Raw genomic sequence first — 19,566 nt, forward strand, 5'->3', positions numbered from 1 at the left:
AGATAAAGCCTGTGTTCTAAAGTTACTCACTAAGTCCAGATCCCTAGTCCTTCCACCCGTCAGCTGGGTGACACCTGAGATGCCACTAAAATCATGAGAGCCTTAGCCTTCTCCCCTCAGTGAGCAGTTAGTAACATCATATCCTGTATAATACATTATAGGCAGTGGTTCTGAGTATTCTATATATTTATGAACTATCACTACTTAGTGTATGCGCTGATGTGGTGCATGGTTTGTGTTGGGCTCTTTCTAAACCTCTGCTTGAAGCAGGCTAGTGCCCTTCTTCATCATTTAATGCAGGTTTCTTGGCATTCCTTTTCACTGTGGAATCTGTTTCCGGAGCCGTTGCAGCCGCTGAACCAAAAGCGAGCACAAGAGTTGACTTGTTTGTCATAATACCATCGAACTACATAGTCTCCACAGTTTCCAGGTTTCAGGGCTTCCCCGCATCTTGGGTCTAGGGAGAAAAGGGGGTGGAGGTTACTAGACGTGGTTTTCTCACTGAAGACATCAGGGAAAACAAAACCCAAAAGCTTTATGCAGTAAAGTGGTATAAACTTTTAATTCTTTATACATAGTAACAGCCAGTTGAGAAAAGATGTGTCTAAGTTATTGAAAGGAGGGTTCTGTATTACCCCAAATATTCTTCCCACCACTGCTATCCATTCCTCAATTTCATTTTTATGAAACTCCACTAAATTGCACATTTTCAAGAAGGTATAAATGAGAATCCATTAACTAAATATCTGGAGAATCAGCTGACAGAAGAAGATAGATTTTTAAGAACCGTCTCACTAGATAGCCCAAGTTACACCCCTCTTCTTAAGGGCTGTATTACAAGGGTGTACTATTGTGTCCATCCCAGGACTTCTGTCTTTTACTTTATATAACACACAAGCACCAAAGGGCATTCGATATTACAAGATATTATAAGACAGGGCATAACCAACTCATGCCAGTTACTATGAACTTCAGGAGTGCACTCCTATAGGAAAGTCAAAATAATAAGTTCATATTCTGTTATTTTAATTAGAGCCTCAAATTTATTAAATCCATTTTTATTGATCAACAATGCAGAGTGCCTTGATTCTTATTTTCTACTGGAAGGAATTATCCCAAGGTACAAAAAGTCAGACAAACAGAAACCAGTTGCCATGATTTGCTCTCTTGGGGATGGGTCACATATCATAGCCAGTCTTCACTCCAACTCCATCCACTGTCTCCTGTGTGGAGTGTGTCTTAGCATATTTTTAAAAACTGAGCTCTAAATCTGCTTCTGCTATGAAGACTCCTTACACCTAACGGAAAAGAACAGATTTACACAACCCCTACCTCAATAACTAAAGAACATGTCCTGGAACCTGTCTTCAAGTCCATCTAAGCTTCTCCTGGACCTGGATATTGTCATTTTTTTTGTATGTGGCAAAACATACATAGTGTTTCTCTCTGTATATATAGTAACTCATAGAAAATCTGCTGCTGGATCAGAATCCGAGTTATGCAACCAAGGATCAAACCCCCAAATATCTATATTTGAGAAGAACACAGAGCAGACGAGGCCATGGCAAACAGGGAAAAAAAAATCTAAATCTCGATGTTCAGGTTAAACTCCGTGCTGTAACATTTCAATAATGACATTTCCTCCCCAGACAGCTGTCTCTTGAGTTCCATATGACTCAGTCAGAACTGGCTTTGTCTTCCCTGTTAAGTTAGAGCATTTCCTCAGAGGACATTCTAGAGACCACTCTCTTGTGCCCCTCCCCTCGCATTGTGGATACAGCAGCTGTGTGGCAGATGTCTCTTACCTTTGTACAAAGACTTTTCTGACTGTACGATCAAATTGGAATTTCTGGTTTCCGTTTCCTCAGGGCTGCTGAACAATGGCTCAAATGTGGTGGTCTCAGGTGGGGTAGGGAGAGCCAAGTTACCAGCCTCAGTCAACACGGAAGGTTCAATCTCTTCATTCTGGCCTCTAGAGACATTAAACTACACATACACACACACACACACACACACACACACACACACACACACACACACGAAAGAATAAAAAACATAACATTACAATTTTTTGTTTCTGATAATGTCAACTCACCAAGGCTAACTGATTTCTTGGAAAATATAGAAAATGTGTTTATCATTGCTGTGTCACCCCAGCTGTCCGGTTCTGACTATCTCAAGTCAAGCTCCCAGAATCATGCCCCGGCCCTGATTAGAGGACTGACTTTGCTGCCACTTCGTACGGGTTCTAGTGTAGACACACTCTTTGCCTACATCTGGGCACAGATGTTCTGCTGAGAACTTCCAGGGATAATTGCATGCATGTTGAGCATGAAATATGTAAGACTGGAAAGAGATGGTCTTCATTCTTCTTTTAGATGTTGCTATGAATAAGAAATACCCTAATTTAGCATTTTCTGGTCTTTTTTACTCCATTTCTTAACACTACAGCTCTTGCTGAGATATTTCAAAATATCTACCCAGAACTCAATAAATTTTGAGTCAGAGAATTGGGACAACAGACAGAGGATAAAACATTTAAATGAAAGCACTGTAGCAGCCCATTTGATTGCTCACACAATCCCCGCTGAAAATCTTGCGCCCTCTCCTGCTTTCGCCCAGAACCCAAATAAAGCCCTCTGTTGTATGGCACTTAACTTATAAAAATTCCAAGAAACACTGATCTCTAAAGCACACAAGATACATAAAGTTGTTTTTCTGAATCTTTTTGAAGCAGGGAGTCCAGCAGACAGTGAATAGAGCCAGCTGTCATCGTTAGACAGCCTGGTTATTTACTGCTTTACAGCATTTGGTTCCCTACGCACACACATGCGAACACATGCACACATACTCACATACCCTATCCAGTAACACACTTTAATCTGAGTACTAATGTATGCATGTCTCTTACTATCTTAGGATAGAGCATTCTACGACTGGAAGAAAAGGGTTCAGTCCCCTATTCTCCAACAGGAAGGGAGAAAGATTCTGACCCGGGAAAGAAACACGGTTGTTCTTTTCCTTTCCATCGCCACTTTAGCAAAAGCAAAGCCGCTGGCAGCCATCTACAATGGGAACAGAAGGTCTCTGAGGGGAGTGTCCCGTGCTCTGGGCAGCATGGTTTCCTTAAAGCAGTAGTTCTCAACCTTCTCAACCCTGCAGCCCTTTAATACACTCCCTCATGCTGTGGTGAGCCCCAATGATACAATTATTTTCACTGATACTTCATAACTACAATTTTGCTACTAATATTAATTGTAATGAAAATATCTGGTATACACAATACTGATATTTAACCCCTAAAAGGGTCGTGACCCACAGGTTGAAATTCACTGTCTTAAAGGAATTACCTCTGCTTTTGAATCTTTACAGAGCTCCAGAGGGCCTGAGAAGTTCCTCTTTTCTCCATGCAGAAATGCCTATTATTTCCTAAATCACTTGATCATTCAGGAATTTCTACAACTGTAACATTTTACCATGTTTCAGAATAGACACCATTAACTGTCTTCCATAAATGAAAATAATTTCAGCAGTCTTCTGTACAATTTGAGACTATTAAACAAATGTGGGATTGTTGCAGTTGGCAATTTAAAAATTTTCTTCCTTTTTAACAGAAGCAAACATGTTTGCTGAAAGGAATTTTAGAAAATAATGGACAAGCGAGAGAAGGAAATAGAAATCAGAAGCAGTTCTACTCACAGATAATTGCTGCTGATATGTTTTCTCTACTCGAATTTTTTCCTATGTGAGTATATTTTTAACAACAACAAAATGCAGGCCGGGACTGTAACTTGGTGTGTAACCTGACAGCCACTGTCTGAAGGTGAGTCAGAAAGCATCGGCATGAAATCACAAGCCTGCCCACCACTCTGTCCGTTTCTGCTCTGTCACACTGTCCAAAAGCAAATGCAGAGCCGGAGAGCTGACTCAGTAGTTAAAAGCATTTGTTCTTGCAGAGGACCTGGGTTCAATTCCCAGCACCCACATGGCAGCTCACAGCCATCTACAGCTCCAGTCACATGGGGATCCAGCATCCTCTTTTGACCTCTGAGGGCTCCAGGCACTCACATGGTACGCATACATATATGCAGGCAAAACACTCATGCACATAAGATAATAAAAGAAATAACTCTGTGGTCTGGTTGGTTTTCTTTCGAGAAAAACAAGTACACGGACTGCTGTGTTCAGACTTAACTGTTCCCAGGATGGTAGGTCACATGGTGGGTGTCGGCTCCACAGCCAACACCTTCCAAGGTGGCTTTACTGGATTCCTCTTAGATGAACTATCCCTGGTGGGAACTCTTCTTGGAGGTCCACCAGCACTTACACGGTGAAAGTTATTTGTATTCCACGGTTTCCAGAACACCTTGAGCTTGGGCTGCCCTTCAACAGAATGACTGGGACTTTCACAGAGGTGGAGCACAGGGCTGTATTCAAAGTCTCCTGTACTTCAAATGTCATTCATCATAAAGTGACACAAGGAAACTTGGAAGTTTTTTTAAAAAATAGGATATACATGAAATAGATTATCCATATTAGAAATAATAAAATAGAAAAAACTAAACTTTGGAGTTGAGGAAATTATGTATATTCAGCACTAAGAAAAGACAGCAAGTTTTTTGACTCTGTGTTTGCAGTATTTCTTCTAGGTCAGTTCTTAGTCCATTTAGCAGCCCTGGTTTCTGTTCTCTAGGATTAGTAAGTCATCAGCAAACCCAGCAATGTCATATTCTAAAAATTAGCCGCTTTATAGGTTTTTTTTTGGTTTTTCGAGACAGGGTTTCTCTGCAACTTTTTTAGAGCCTATCCTGGAGCTAGCTCTTATAGACCAGGCTGGTCTCGAACTCACAGAGATCCGCCTGCCTCTGCCTCCCGAGTGCTGGGATTAAAGGCGTGCGCCACCACCGCCCGGCCGTTTTATAGGTTTTGCTGAGATTTTTTACTTTCTTGCCACAACAAGAGCATTAATTTTTTTTAATAAATGAGTAAATTGGGATTTGGCCAATATAAACACATCTGTAGACATGACTTAGTTATGACCGTTTAAGCATAATTAGTTCTGATTTCAGGAAATGAACTTAACCTTGCCAACATCAGAGAAACTAAACAACAATAAGCTTGGTCTAGTGTCTCTTGACAGTTTTAGTGTCCTTGATTATGGCCTTGGATAGGGTACTAATAGTATAGTCACTATAGTAAGGTGAAGCAGTCTACAAAATTTTACTTCTGTAGAACCTTCAAAGAAGCTACAGGTATTGTCAAACATCTCTGTTGTTTTTCCTTCTCAGTTACTGGACCTGAGTAACAAGTTAACATTGGTTGTTCTATTACAAGCAGGTTTCTAAGAAATTTCAGCCATGAATTATTTGCATGTGAAATTAATTTTTTTAAGAATAAAAAAATGACACTGTCAATAGGTAATTAATAAGCTAGGGACAATTTAAGAAAGAGTTGAGACATAAATTACGACCATGTGGTGATATTATTAATATAAGCAAATGAACAGTTCTTGTTCCATGACACAGTGAGAGGAGAGTTGGTTAGAATGGGCAGAGGGATATCAAGAAACATTCTAAAGAAGACAGTACTAGTGAGTGGGAGTCATGCTCTGGACGTGTTGGAGGTTTCCTGAGGGCTGAGTGGCTGGCTGATAGGGTTGCACCACAGAAGGGAAGCCTAGAAGAGAAACCAACCCCGGGACTGTCAAGGATAGCCACCTGTGGAATAGCCAGAATAAGGCATACAGAGGCCATCAGAAGGGCAACTGTGGTGTCCAAGGGCAGGGTTTGAATTACAGATGTTAAGTGTGGCAGCTGTCAGGATGTGTGCCACTGGGACACACAATGAGAGTGGAGAAGACAAAAAGCAAGTTGAAGATAAATCTCAGAAGAGAAAAAAGTGGAGAAAGAGCTGAGGGGGTGTCTATATGTAAAAGGTGACAGAGAAAGAGGAGAGAGGAACCCCTGAGGTAACTGAAAAAGTACCAGCAGAGGGGTGGAAATTCAATTCCAGATTGCGGCTGTCATGTTACACACAAATGAGAAATCAAGTAAGGATGTGGCAATTAGCTGGCCCTTGGTGGCCTTCTGCAAAGGCAGGTTGGAGGCTCTACCCTGGCTTCAGGTGATAGGAACTACAGCGAGAGGGAAGGAGGCTGAAGTAGGAGAGAGAACGTGAAGAGAGGGGGGAGGAGGAAGAAAGGGAAATGGGGGAAATGGAGGGAAAGGAGGAGTAAAAGAGACAGAAATGTGCAGAGTGTAAAAAGCCAAAGGCAAGAGATAGAACAGAAGACACTGTTCTAAAAGGGATAATTATATTATGCGCAGATAGCAGTAAGTAGGATATTAAGAGAAGAGCCGAGTGAATTCGGAAGGGTTGCTTTAAATTTTCAAGATGAGTGAATTTGAAACCTATTCACTAGAAAGTGCCTGGTAGGGGTGGAGAAGTCAAGTCCTAACTTGGACCAAGAAGGAAATATTGAAGAACATGGGTGGAGGATTGAATAGTGTCACCTCAGAGTTGAGGACAGAGGCCTGGCTTAGATTCCAAGAGGAAGCAATATATTTAATTCCAGCATCAAGTCTGAACCTGTCCAGGGTAGCAGTTCTCTGAGGATATTCCAATAGAAACTAGGCCATGTTGGCTCGAGTCTGCAATCCCAGCACATAGGTGGCATAAACAGGAAGACTACCATAAATTTGGGGCCAGCCTAGGGTACATAGTGAGCTTCAGGCCAGCTCAGACTACAAAATAAGCCCCCATGTTAAAAAATTCTCAATGGAGCCTGGTTCAGAAATGGCTTGTTTGGGCGACCTTGAGAGGGACGGTGAGCACAGAGAGAGGAAGAACTGGAGACAGAAGCATTTGGCTAGTGCACATGATGGCACAGCAGATGCCAGGGCTGTGCTGATCTCTGCAATGTACATCGGTGCAGAGGAGTTCTGTAGACTGGCTGTTAGCATTGAAGATGTCAGGATGATATCAGCAAGAGGGTAACTCTCTTCCCTGCTTCCTCCCCAACATCTTCTCTGGCTGGTCATAAAGGTACCCCTGGGGCACATCCCACACAAGTTTGGCTGTGTCAGTCATCTGGTTGCTAGGGAGCCATTATGTACAGAAACTCCACATCCTCCTCCTCCAGGGAAAGAGTGGTCTGGCTGTCAGTTATCTAAGTTATATGCAGTTGAGAAAAAATTTTTTTCAAGAGTAGATAATATTTCATTCCTTGTTACTTCTTCAGAATTAAAAAAGAATTCTGTTAGAAACTAGTTCAAATGGATTAACACCCATGCACAGACACAAATTATTAATTCATTTAGAATCACGGAAAGTAACGTCACACAGGAAATGAAGCTGCTTATGGAATTAATGGACCATTACTGGATATAATTATGACCTGACAAGTTGATGTTTAATTGATTTCTCTGCCTTGCTTTCAATTATACCATTGAAAATCTTAACCAACTGCCCAAGTGAAGAAAAATCAATAAACATGAAGTGTTAACATCAATATTTAGGAAGCATCTACAGTAGAAGTTTTCGCTGGATGTTTTGAAGACTTGGTTATTTTTTCCCTCTCATTTTTTCTATTCTCTCCTGTCCTTCCACTCCCACACTCCACTTAAACCTTCCTGTTTCGTTATTCTCCCGTTACCCTTCATATCACTATGTTCTCTCTCCCCTACATGGGAGCTCTCTCCGCGGGCCCCTCACTAATATCCAGACCTCTGTGGGTATTCCAAATTTGGAACACATATACCTGAAGATCAAAGGTCACATACACAATGAGAAAGTGTGATGATTGTCTTTCTGAGTCTGAGTTTCCTCACTCAGAATGGTAGTGTCTAATTTCCATCCATTTTCCTACAAACTTCATTTTTCTTAACATCTGAATAATATCCCACTGTGTGAATGCACCACAGTTTTATAATCCTATTTATCAGTTGATGATGGAAACACAGGTGGTTTCCATCTCCTGGCTATCGTGAATAGGGCAGCAATGTTCATGGAAGAGCAGGTATAGCAGGTTTGCTGACTAGGCTTATGCCAACTTGACACACAAACCAGGGTTATATGAAAGGAAGGAACCTTAATTGAGAAATTGCCTCCACAAGGTGGAACAGTAAGGCATTTTCTTAATTCGTGATTGATGGGGGAGGGACCAGCCAGTTGTGGGTGTTTCCATCTCTGGGCTGGTGGTCCTGGGTTTTATAAGAAAGCAGACTGAGCAAACCATGATGAGCAACCCAGTAAGCAGCACTCCCCACAATCTCTGCATCTGCTCCTGCTCCAGGTTCCTTCCCTGTTTGAGTTCTTGTCCTGATGTTCTTCAATGGTGAACAGTGTTACAGAACTGTAAGCTGAATAAGCCCTGTCCTCCCCCGGTTGCTTTTTGGTCATGGTGTTTTGTCACAGCAATAGAGACCCGACTAAGGCAGTAAGATGCAGAATTCTTTGTATAGATGTCAGAGAGAGGTATAGTTGAATGGATGGTAGATCTATTCTGGATGTTTGAGGAACCTCTACACTGATTTCCATGCTGGTCACACTAGTTCCTACTCACACCAGCAGCGAGCACATGTTCCCCTCTGCACATCCTATGTCAGCATTTATTGTTGTTTTTAAACTTAGCTGTTCTGAAATTCAAAAGTAGTTTTATTTGTATTTTCCTTATGACTAAGTATTCTGAACATTTCTTAAATGTTACTCAGCCATTTGTGTCTCTCTTTTTTTTTGAGAACTCCTTTTTTAAATTGAGTTTTTTTTTTTTAATTTTCTTGATGGGGTCAGTACTTTGTATATTCTAGCTATTAACTCTTTAATTCTTTGTAAGATATATGGGTGGTAAAGGTATTTTACCATTCTGTAGGCTGCCTCTTACCTAAATAGAAGCTTTTAGTTTCACAAGTTCTCATTTATTAATTGTCAATCCAGGTATAGTGGTGCACACCTTTAGTCCCAGCACTTTGGAGGCAGAGGCAGGTGGATCTCAGTAGAGTTCAAGGGCAACTTAGTATACATAAGAGTTCCAGCACAGCCAGAAATACATAATGAGACCCTGTCTCAGAAAAACAAACAAACAAAAAAGTTTTGGTCTTACTTCCTGTGCTATTGGGATCCTAGGATCTTTTTATGTTTGTAATTTTTTTTAACAGTGTAATTGGTACTTTTCACTGAAGAAAAGCTGCAGATTTTTCTTTTAGGCCAATAGCTGGTATGTAGCATTTATTTCTTCTATAAGCATGACTCGAATGTCTACTAGATAAAAAACAAAACATAATTTTAAGTCGTGTACATGTAATTAAACAAAGTTTAATTAGATGCAGAGTGCAGCCTCAAGGGATTTCAGTCCATTAGGAAAATTAAGGCACATACCTGCATGCATAACTAGTTATGAATATTAAGTTACAGGAGAAAGCATAAAGTTCCCCAAGAAGAGGGATAGAGTATGCTGTGTAATCTCAGGTAGCTCCCCGAGACTGGCCTACAAGAGAAGTGGCGGAGGCCTACAAGCTATGAAGCAGGAGCCCCTCTGCTATCCTCACTTCTCAGCACACCTGCTCTCAGATATTTAGAGTACATCTCAGTCAGAATCGTCTCCAGCCACAGTTCAATGAATGCTTAACGGGTTAGACACCACCAACTTACATTTCTCACTAAAGTGTAAGTGATTCATATCATTTCTCCCCTGAGAACAGATTTTTGTAGAAGATAAGGAAGAAGAAATGACAGAACTAAGTGTCTAAATGAGGTGATAAAAAGAACAACAAGGCAATGAAAAAGACACAGCAAAGAAAAAGAAATGAAGCTTCTAGGAGCCTTCACCTGCTTTGCAGCATGGCTTAGAATAGACTTGGGAACAATTTGAGAACCTAAAGCTTTTGATTGATTCACTTTATTTTAGATGCTTGGATATGATAGCCATACAGATAGATACACATGCCACAGAATATAACTGGGGTTTTTGAATAAAAATGCACCTCATAGGCTCATATGTTTAAATGCTTGGTCCTCAGTGAGTGGAACTGTTTGGAAAGAATTAGCAGATGTGGCCTTGTTTGAAGCAGTGTATCACTGGGAGTTAGCTTTGGGGTTTCAAACGCCCATCCCAGGTTCAGTCTGTGTGTCTGTGTGTCTGTCTGTCTGTCTCTGTCTCCTCCCTCTCCCTGTCCCTCTCCCTGTCACTCTCTCTGTCCCTCTCCCCCCTCCCCCCTCCCCCTTCCCCCCCTCTCTCCTCCCCTCCTCCCTGCTTGTTGCCTGCCTGTGGATCAAGAGGTAAAGCTCTCAGCTCCTCCAGTGTCATGACTGTCTGTTTCTCACCATGACGATCATGGACTAATCCTCTAAAACTGTAAGCAAACCCCAGTTAAATGCTTTCTTTTATAAGAATTACCTTGGTCATGGTGTCTCTTCACAGCAATAGAACAGTGACTAAGACGATAACTATTTATATACACACATAGTCATTATGACATTTCATTTCTCTGCATGCACATCTGTCTTTAATCGATGAGATTTCTCAGGTATCTCGAAAGTTTAAGCTGAGTATAAATGTACATATGTCTGCTCAGACTAAGTAGTTACTGGAAAACTGGCTGCTTACAAACTCTTCTACTAAGAGAACCTATTTCCAAAAGCATTCCAAGAAGTTCAGATTCACTGCAAGCTTCCAATGTCACACTACCCCCACCCTCAGCTAAAGCGCTTCACTGGTCCAGGTCTGTTAAAATCACTTCTCCCACGGTGATCAGAATTCCTAGACTACCATACCGAAGGCACGTGGTCTTCTTGTTCCTCATTCCTATAGTAACTTATCCTGGGATGCTACCAAGGCACTGAACATGGCACAAACAAACTCCATTACCTTTCTTTGAAAAAGTAGTGCCCATCCCCCACCCCTCATGCAATCTTCATTGTAGTTATGATAGTTCAATCTATCTTATCCCTAAACTAGTGACCCATGGTCACGCCAAACCCACCTTTGCTCTAACTGTCAACTCATCGAATCCTGCTAATTCTACCTAGAGAAAGCTTCTCAGTCTACACCCTCTTATTCCTACTGCCCCTGCTTAGCTTATAATCCCTCACCAAGACTCTTGCCTATCTCATACCTCAGCCTCCCATCTCTGCCCCCTCTCCTATTTTCTACACGATAACCATTTATTCTTTCTGTGAACCAAGCATGATCACATGGCCTTTGCTTTACACACTGCTACCACATGGCTGCCTAGTCTGTGGATGAAGTTCAAACTCCTTGGCATGACATATGAATCCATTTCTAATTAGTTAGAAAAGTACCTGTCCATCTTTAAATTTCTCCATTCTGCCACATTACACACCAGCCCACTACTAGACTGAAGTTTCGCTCTTCTCTTGAAATGCCATACACGAACTTTAAAACCCACCCTGCCCTTCTTACATGCTCCCTGTGCTATAAGTACCTTTCCCTCTACTCTTCCCTTAAGAAATTACTAATGACAATCCATTATGAGATAAATATCAACTCCTTTTTATGGACCAAATTTGTGTTCCTCCAAAATTCACATATTAAAGTTTAGACTGCCCAGTGCAAAGGTGTTTGAAGGTGGGGGCTTTGGGAAGCCATAGGTTATAGGGGGCTTGGGTGAATGCTATCAGTGCTTTTCTAAGAAGAGATAAAAGAGCTGTCTCTCCATCATATGAGAAGGTAACAAGAAGCATCTGTTTGTAAGCCAAGAAGTGAGATGAGCATCAGATTCAGACACCCAGTTGTCAGAACAGTGAAATTGGTGATTTAAACCAGCCCATCTTATTTTTACCCATAGCCTCAGTAGACCGCAGAATTTTCTACTTCCCTTCCTGAAAGCAATTGCCCCACTTCTTGTGCTTCCGGCTTTCTTCTGCTACTACTCTCGGGGCATCATGCATCTTGTGCTCTTCCAGCTTTCTAAAAATGCATGGGGTCAAGGATAACACATGGATGGCAGTGAATCGCCAAGATGTGCCCCTGGGAATCACTGGTGTTACCATAAATGCACTGCAGCTCAGAGAGTAAAAGGTCTGCTTTTGGATGAAATCTGGGCTTGTTCTCTTTAAGGAAGACGTTGGAAAATGTCAAAATGCCTCTTAGGAAATTGATCACATGGTTCAGCTAGAAGACCAAATGATAAGTCACACACAGAGAAATCTTCTCTTAGAAGGTGACATATATGTCACCAAGGATAGTCATGGATATAGCACAACAAAAATTTGCCAGCTTACATGTAGCTTAAATACTAATGACCCCCAATAGGTTCACAGATTTGAATTTGATAGGGTTTAAGAGGTGTGGCCTTGGTGGAGAAAATGTGTGGTCTTGGAGGAAGGGTGTCACTGCGGGTGGGCTTTGGGGTTCCAAATGCTCAAGTCAGGCCCAGTGTTTCTCTAACTCTTCCTGTTGCCTGTAGATCCAGATGCAAACATCTCAGCTACCTCTCGAGCACCATGTCTGCCTGAGTGCTGCCATACTTCCCACCATGAAAAAAAATGGACTAAACCTCTGAAACTTTAAGCAAGTCCCAATTAAATGCTTTTCTTTATGAGAGTTGGCATGGTCATAGTGTCTCTTCACAGAAATTGAACAATGACTAAGACAACTTACTTAAAGTGTTACGGTCTATTGATTGATTGATTGATTGTAACTCAGTTATGTGGCTCTCTAGTATAGATTTTGTAGACTGCAAAAGTATCAAGTCAGAATGTCAAAAGGATACATCTCTGGCTATACAGTATTGTTTATAATTTCCATTAACATGTTTTAGATAGACAAGGACAGGGAAAAAAACCTCTGGACCAAATCTTCATCTCCATCTGCTTTTATAAGTATGTTTTACTTTGGATTGAGTTTTGTGTATTGAAAACACACTCTACCACTGAGCCAAATCCCAGTCTACATTTATTAAATAAGCTCTATTACAGCATAATCATGCTTATTTATGTATTTTCTATAACTGCTTTTGCAATTCAAAGACAAAACTGAAATATTGGAATAGAAATTCTATGACCTGTCAGTCAAAAGTATTTGGCCTATGACCATTAGCGTGCTGACATCTGGAACACATCTGATGGTATAAGAGCAATTCAGTGGAAGTCTCTTGATCTAACAGAAATACTCATTTGGAGTCAGTATTTCAACAGATGGAAGCATGCCAGAGAATGTTCTGCCCTTTCTTAGAAGGAATAGAATCTAGTGAGTTCTGCTATCTGTGTCTACAGGAGGGGCATCCCAGGCCTCACTCCTTGACAGGCCTGGTTCTGAGTCCTGATCATAAGGTCTCTTGGGCTCTCAATCTGTCTAGTCAGCCAAATCCTGGTGCTAGAAGGCTGTTGCACTTGCTTATGATGACTGGCATTAATGAAGCTTTCATTAAAAGACAGTACAGGGAATTTATTGAACTTGAAGAATAATTGCATGACCCCTTCATGCTTCCTAGATCCATAGGAGTAGTAGAAGTCAGTCTAGACTGGCTTAGTTAGTACTTGGTGAGGAAGAAATTGTATTTCGCACTTACAAGTAACAATGGGAGATTATTGAGTTTTCTCTGGATCTCATTGGTGTAAGTCAGTTCCCAGAAGCTTGCTAAGAAGACAGTCACATTTGTCTCTATCTCCAGGAAGCAGCTATCTTCACCAGGAAGCTCTAACCCTGAGCACCCACCTGTACTCACCTTGTACCATGATCATGTACAGACCCCACCCCTCCTGTTCCATGAATAGAAGTAGAAAGCCCAAAGGACAAGAATGTGGTATGGAGTTGGAAGGTTGACACTTGGACCCATGTGTAACTTTGGGCAAACTCAAGAGAGTACAAGGCGGATGCACCAATGCATGAGGGAGAGCTGTAGCCTGGCAGAAGAGAATCAGCAAAGGATAACAAGAGGGTAAGTTTAAATAACACTGTATTAATCTGTTCTAGGACACATGTTTATGGTAGTAACAGAATAATAGAAATATATATTTGTGATATTCAATAAATAATTATCAACTATGGAAAAATTAATCCCATCTTTATGTGATAAGTTTCAGGGCTATTTCAGAACTGGAAATCTACCATCAAGGACCTAAAATTAAACATAGCTCAACTGATCCTGAGTGGGCAGGGCTGGGACAATGTCTTTTGTATCAAACAGACTACACCATTTAAGTGCAGGAGCAAGCAAACAACTCCTTACCGACCTACAGATGCTTCCAGCTCACAGTTACTCAGTGACCTACAGCTGCCTACCGACTCACATTTACTTACCGACTCAGAAGCTTCTTCTGTGGGCTTTGGAGTGGATGTGTCGAGCTCTTGGCCTGACGTCCCAAATCCAGATTGAAGGGATGATGATCCAAATACTTGAATGAGATAGGAATCAAAATCCTCACAAATTTTTTGAGACAATTTTTGCTTCAGAGTATCTTTTTAAACAGAAGCAGAAAGGGAGATTAGTGGAAACAGTGAAAACCTCACTCAATCCAACTTAAGGAAATCAACACTCTCCTTAAGCAAGATACTTCCCATTGTTTAAAATCAAGAGTTAACTACAGTAGGAAACATTTCTATTATCTGTAAAAGATTATATCAAATATCTTTATTTAATAATACACACTAGCACAGAAGGCATAAGTATCATCAATGTCCTTTTATCCGAAATGCCAGTTCACTTGAGTTATTCTGTGGACAGGACTAGCCTCCTAATACTATGTAAAAAAGGCAATTGCATCTGGTTTTAGGGCTAACAAAAGGCCAATTAGTCCTAAAATGTATTCTTTATTATTGTAACAATTTTAACACCCTCTCAGATAAGATGATAAAGCCTTAATTCAAATTGGTAGAATATAACCATTTTCTCAAATGTGTGATAGTTTCGATCATTCTAACATAGAAATAGTCCAGTGAAACTGAATACATCAGATGAACCTTTCAGTTAATAGAAAAAGATACTTAGTTTAAGAATTCTCATCAGGTTAGCATAGTGACATATTTCCAAAGGCTATTCTTTCAGATAAATGGCTAGCATAAAGCGAGCTACTAGAACATTCGCTCCAATCCTTGTTGCTTATAGTTCTCATCTTTTTAGACTTCCGTAACTTTATCATCAAGTTTTCTTTATTTATTTTCAATTCCAGCTTTGTTTTTTCCTGCTTTGCGTTATGCTTGCTACATCCCTTATTCTAGTTAGGAAACTTTTGAGCAGTTACCAATATTCAAAAGGTCCATTCTTCCCCTCCATTCCTGTCGCTGCCATGGAAACTCCAGCTGAACTTCACAACTGAGCATTAGCTGCATGTGCATAGACACAGGATTGTGCTCTCTACACTAAAGATACTTAGTCTTTAGCCTTCTAGTTTATAGGTACAGTGTTAAGCTGACATAATCCTCTTTAACTTCCTGTTTCTGGCTTTTTGTCAGGACAAACCAGTGGTGTGACTCTGCAAAGACCAGCATGAATTCCTTTCCACTGGGGTGGCCTCCTTACCTTGCAGGGTAAAGAAGTCATCGAACTGATAAACATGTTCTGCGTCAGTCGCAATGAGATTCATTTCCTGGTGAAAAATTTCGAAGTTGGGATCATCTTTCTTCACCACTCCAATCACGAATATTTCCACGTCTGAGTCCTTGGCATCCTTCACCACCTCTGCCAGCTTCTTTTTAATCTCGGGAATCTGTCTGTCCATCAGTGATCACCAAGGCCACCTTCTTTACTCCCGGCCTTGCCTCCTTGAACATATCGTTGGCTGTTTGAAGAGCACTGGCCGTGTAGGTGCCTTCCCCCAGGTATTGCATGTTGTCCACCTCTAGCTTGAAGTCATCCTTGCTGGAGAACTGCTTCAGGCCAGCCACTCTCTCCACCTTGTGGCTGTAGTTGATGATGCCTATCCGGGCTGTGGCAAGGTCCAGGGCTACCCGGTCAGCCAGAGTCTTCACAAAATTCTGGATGATCTGAAAGTTCTCTGGCCCCACACTTTCTGAACTGTCAATCACAAACACCAACTCCAGTGGAGTCTCTTTGCATTTGGGCCCACAACCTAAAAGATGAATACAGAAACAGAAATGTTGCAGAAATGAAAAGCAAACCAACACAGATTATTATCACCATTATAGGAGAGTGGCAAGATGTGTGGAAATGAACCAAAGACCTCAACCGTGGTCTTCCTTTCCTGTTACAGTGGGAATAACTCATAACTCTCTCCTCTTTTAATGCTGTGCTTTATTATTTTTTTAAAAATATGTATCGAGGGGGTGGGCTGTTTTGTAGAAATTTCCTCCAAATTGAAATACTCTAACCTGGCTAAGAGTTCCTTAAAATGAAGGAAGTTCTAAAAGGAGGAAATCAACAACTCACAAGTCTTAGAAAGTCTCTGAAACTTACTCGATTCATACAGAAGCAGAAAGAACCGCTGAAGAGAAGCAACCCTCTAGTCTTTTAAGTTGCCTATTAGTCACATAGAGAATTCTAGAACTAGAGTTCTAATTTCTGAAGGCAGGAACCCATGCTAGGGTTGCCTTCTGGTAATGCTGGTGCCTTTAAGTCATTTACACTTGTAAGTACCCTCCTACCCCAGCACACTCCAGTGAGTCACCCAATAACCTTGTTGGCTCTCCTAGGTGGACCTTGGTAACATTGTTACTTTGATCTGTTATCAGTTCCCTATCTGGGGTGGAGAGGCATTTGTTTATATCTCCCCACTAATAGTGTCACATAACAAAGGAGCAGAACTACAGCGTAGCAGATAAACACTTATATGTCTGTTTCTTATATTAAAATTTAAAAACCTTTTTAAAACTTAGCATGTTCTGTGTGAGCCTCCTTCGTTCCATTCCTCTCACAGGTGAAATGGATGAAGGGAAAGGAGGGAAATACTAACTGGGGGTAGGTTAGGACCCTTGAGCCAACACATAGCAGCTGCTCTGGGCAGTGACTGCACACCCACTGAGAGTCTCCACACCACCACAGAAACCAGCACTCCATCTGCGCCAGAAACTCTTTGACAAGAGGGATTCCAGAAAATACTGGTCAATAAACAACTATTCAGAGCTGGGGTCCCCAAAAATCGAATCCAGAAGCTATGTCTAAATTGTCCTGTTACCTATCAAGCCTCAAGCTCCTTCTCAGGAGATAAAGAAGTGCCAGGATTCAGTGCTATTCTTGCCTCTGTCCACTTCAGACACAGAAGTCATCATTACCCCTTTGTCTTCCTTAGCTAATTGCTTTCATTATTCCCTCCCTCTGACAACTTGGAGTCTCGAGTGTTCAGTCATGGGGGAGTCTAGATTTCTTTGTGAAATAAGGTGAAGCCCTGGATGTCTCCCTGCTTGTGAGATAGAACACAGTTGCAGAAATCACACCAAAACTCGCTTTAAAAAGTCATCCTAGCTGAGGGAAAAGCATGGGACAGTCATTAGTTAGTCTCCAGTTGCGTGGCAGACTTTTGCAACCAAATTTCTATTGTGTGGGTTTTCTTCTTGGGCTTTTGCAACCAAATTTCCATTGTGTGGGTTTTCTTCTAAGGCTCAGGTAAGTCACTGACTATTGATGAGCACAATACTTATAAGGACCCTGCTACCCACACTCTGGGGCTTCCCACTCTCCAGAAAGCCTTAGGGAAACAAGAAAACAATTGCCTCCCAGGGTTCCTACAACCCTCCCCAATGTCATTACTCCATTTCCCACCAACTTTTCAGATGACTCTCCCATTTCCCCACCAGCTATATACATGTACATCCTGAGTGGTCACATTAGCTCTGCAACACGGTACACAGTAGGGCTGACACTACATAACACAGCACACAGTAGGGCTGATGCTGCACAACACAGCACATGGGAGGGCTGACACTGTACAATACAGCACACAGTAGGGCTGACAGCACTGTACAACACAGCACATGGTAGGGCTGACAACACTGTACAACACAGCACACGGTAGGGCTGACATTGCACTACACAGCACACAGTAGGGTTGACACTGTACAACACAATACACAGTAGGGCTGACACTGCACAACACAGCAAATGGTAGGGCTGATACTGTACAACACAGCACATGGTAGGGCTGACAACACTGTACAACACAGCACACAGTAGAGCTGACACTGCACAACACAGCACACAGTAGGGCTGACAATGCTGTACAACACTGTACAACACAGTACATGGTAGGGCTGACAACACTGTACAACACAGTACATGGTAGGGCTGACACCACACAACACAGCACATGGTAGGGCTGACACTGTACAACACAGCACACAGTAGGGCTGACAACACTGTACAACACAGCACATGGTAGGGCTGACATCACACAACACAGTACACAGTAGGGCTGACACTGCACAATACAGCACATAATAGGGCTGACACTGTGCAGGACGTTTCACTTTCTTGATAATTAAATCTTACCACATATTTCAATAATAAGTTTGATAATTTCTTCTTTCTGGGGAGAAATGAAAATGTATTAACATTAAGTTTATGACTGGAGTATACTTCCTATCATCCTGAGAAATTTCTCTCATAATCGGCATTGGATCATTTGATTCACTCCTTCCTTGGAGAAAATTAAACAAATAGCACAAAAGTTGGAAGTTGGATGTAATGTGTCATACCCAAAATGAGGCTGAATTCTGAAACTTCACAGTTCAGACTTTTAAATATTACATCACAACTCCAGTGCACATAGCTGTGGGTGTTGTAATCTGCTGGCCTGGTCTGTCACCTGGGTACCCTGTGCCTTTAAGAGGACAGCTCTGCCCACTCCCAACCTCCCCCCCTTCCTGCTGAGGCAAATAGATCTCCCTCCTCTTCTCCAGTCACCCCCTCCTCCTTCTGCAAAGGCAATTCTCCCACTTCACCCTTTCCTGCTCCCCTTCCCCCTTCATAACCCACTAAATAAAACTCTATACCCCCAGCTCTCTCTGCATGGTGATCTGTCTGTCTCCTGCAGGGCCTCAGGCCACACACCAGGGACCCACTGAGGCCTCCAGTGACCCTTGCTACCCCTCGTGGGACCAGCCTCATCTTTATAAATGATAACAGTGGGACCCAGACCTGTGCTGTCAGATGACCTAAGGGTTTCTGGGTCTTGGCATGATGATGTAGATTACATGAGGTGAAGGTGCCCAGGTCAGAGCCCACCTGGTCCTGCCTCCCTTGGCATGGTGCCAATCAGCAAAATGATTTAGACCATGTGCAGAATCACTAAGGCAAATGCTGAGGCCTAAAGGTACCCATTTTATTTATTTATTTATTTATTTATTTATTTATTTATTTATTTATTTTGGTTTTTCGAGACAGGGTTTCCCTGTAGTTTCTAGAGCCTATCCTGGATCTAGCTCTTGTAGACCAGGCTGGCCTCAAACTCAGAGATCCGCCTGCCTCTGCCTCCCGAGTGCTGGGATTAAAGGTACCCATTTTTGATCTCTTTTCTGTTCAAATACTCATTTCTTAAAGTTCCCTCTCCATTTCCTACTATTCTTCATTCCTTATGAAATGCCCCCTCCCTCCCTCCCTTCCTCCCTCCATCCATCCATCCCTTCCTTCTTCCTTTCTGAGACAGGTGCCTGTC

The 19,566-nt window shown here is 41.9% G+C and overlaps 1 protein-coding gene across 1 annotated transcript in view; it reads right to left on the reverse strand.

Moving 5' to 3' along the window:
• Positions 1-287: 287 nt before the first annotated feature.
• Col28a1 (collagen type XXVIII alpha 1 chain) overlaps positions 288-19,566 on the reverse strand; it is a 169,614-nt gene continuing 150,335 nt past the window's right edge. The window contains 6 exon segments of the mRNA XM_042054567.1: positions 288-468; positions 1,862-1,986; positions 14,261-14,418; positions 15,480-15,654; positions 15,656-16,029; positions 18,402-18,438. Of these exon segments, the coding sequence (XP_041910501.1) occupies positions 288-468; positions 1,862-1,986; positions 14,261-14,418; positions 15,480-15,654; positions 15,656-16,029; positions 18,402-18,438 (1,050 nt within the window).

The sequence above is a fragment of the Arvicola amphibius genome, chromosome 2 (genome assembly GCF_903992535.2).
Source record: "Arvicola amphibius chromosome 2, mArvAmp1.2, whole genome shotgun sequence".
NCBI lineage: Eukaryota > Metazoa > Chordata > Mammalia > Rodentia > Cricetidae > Arvicola > Arvicola amphibius.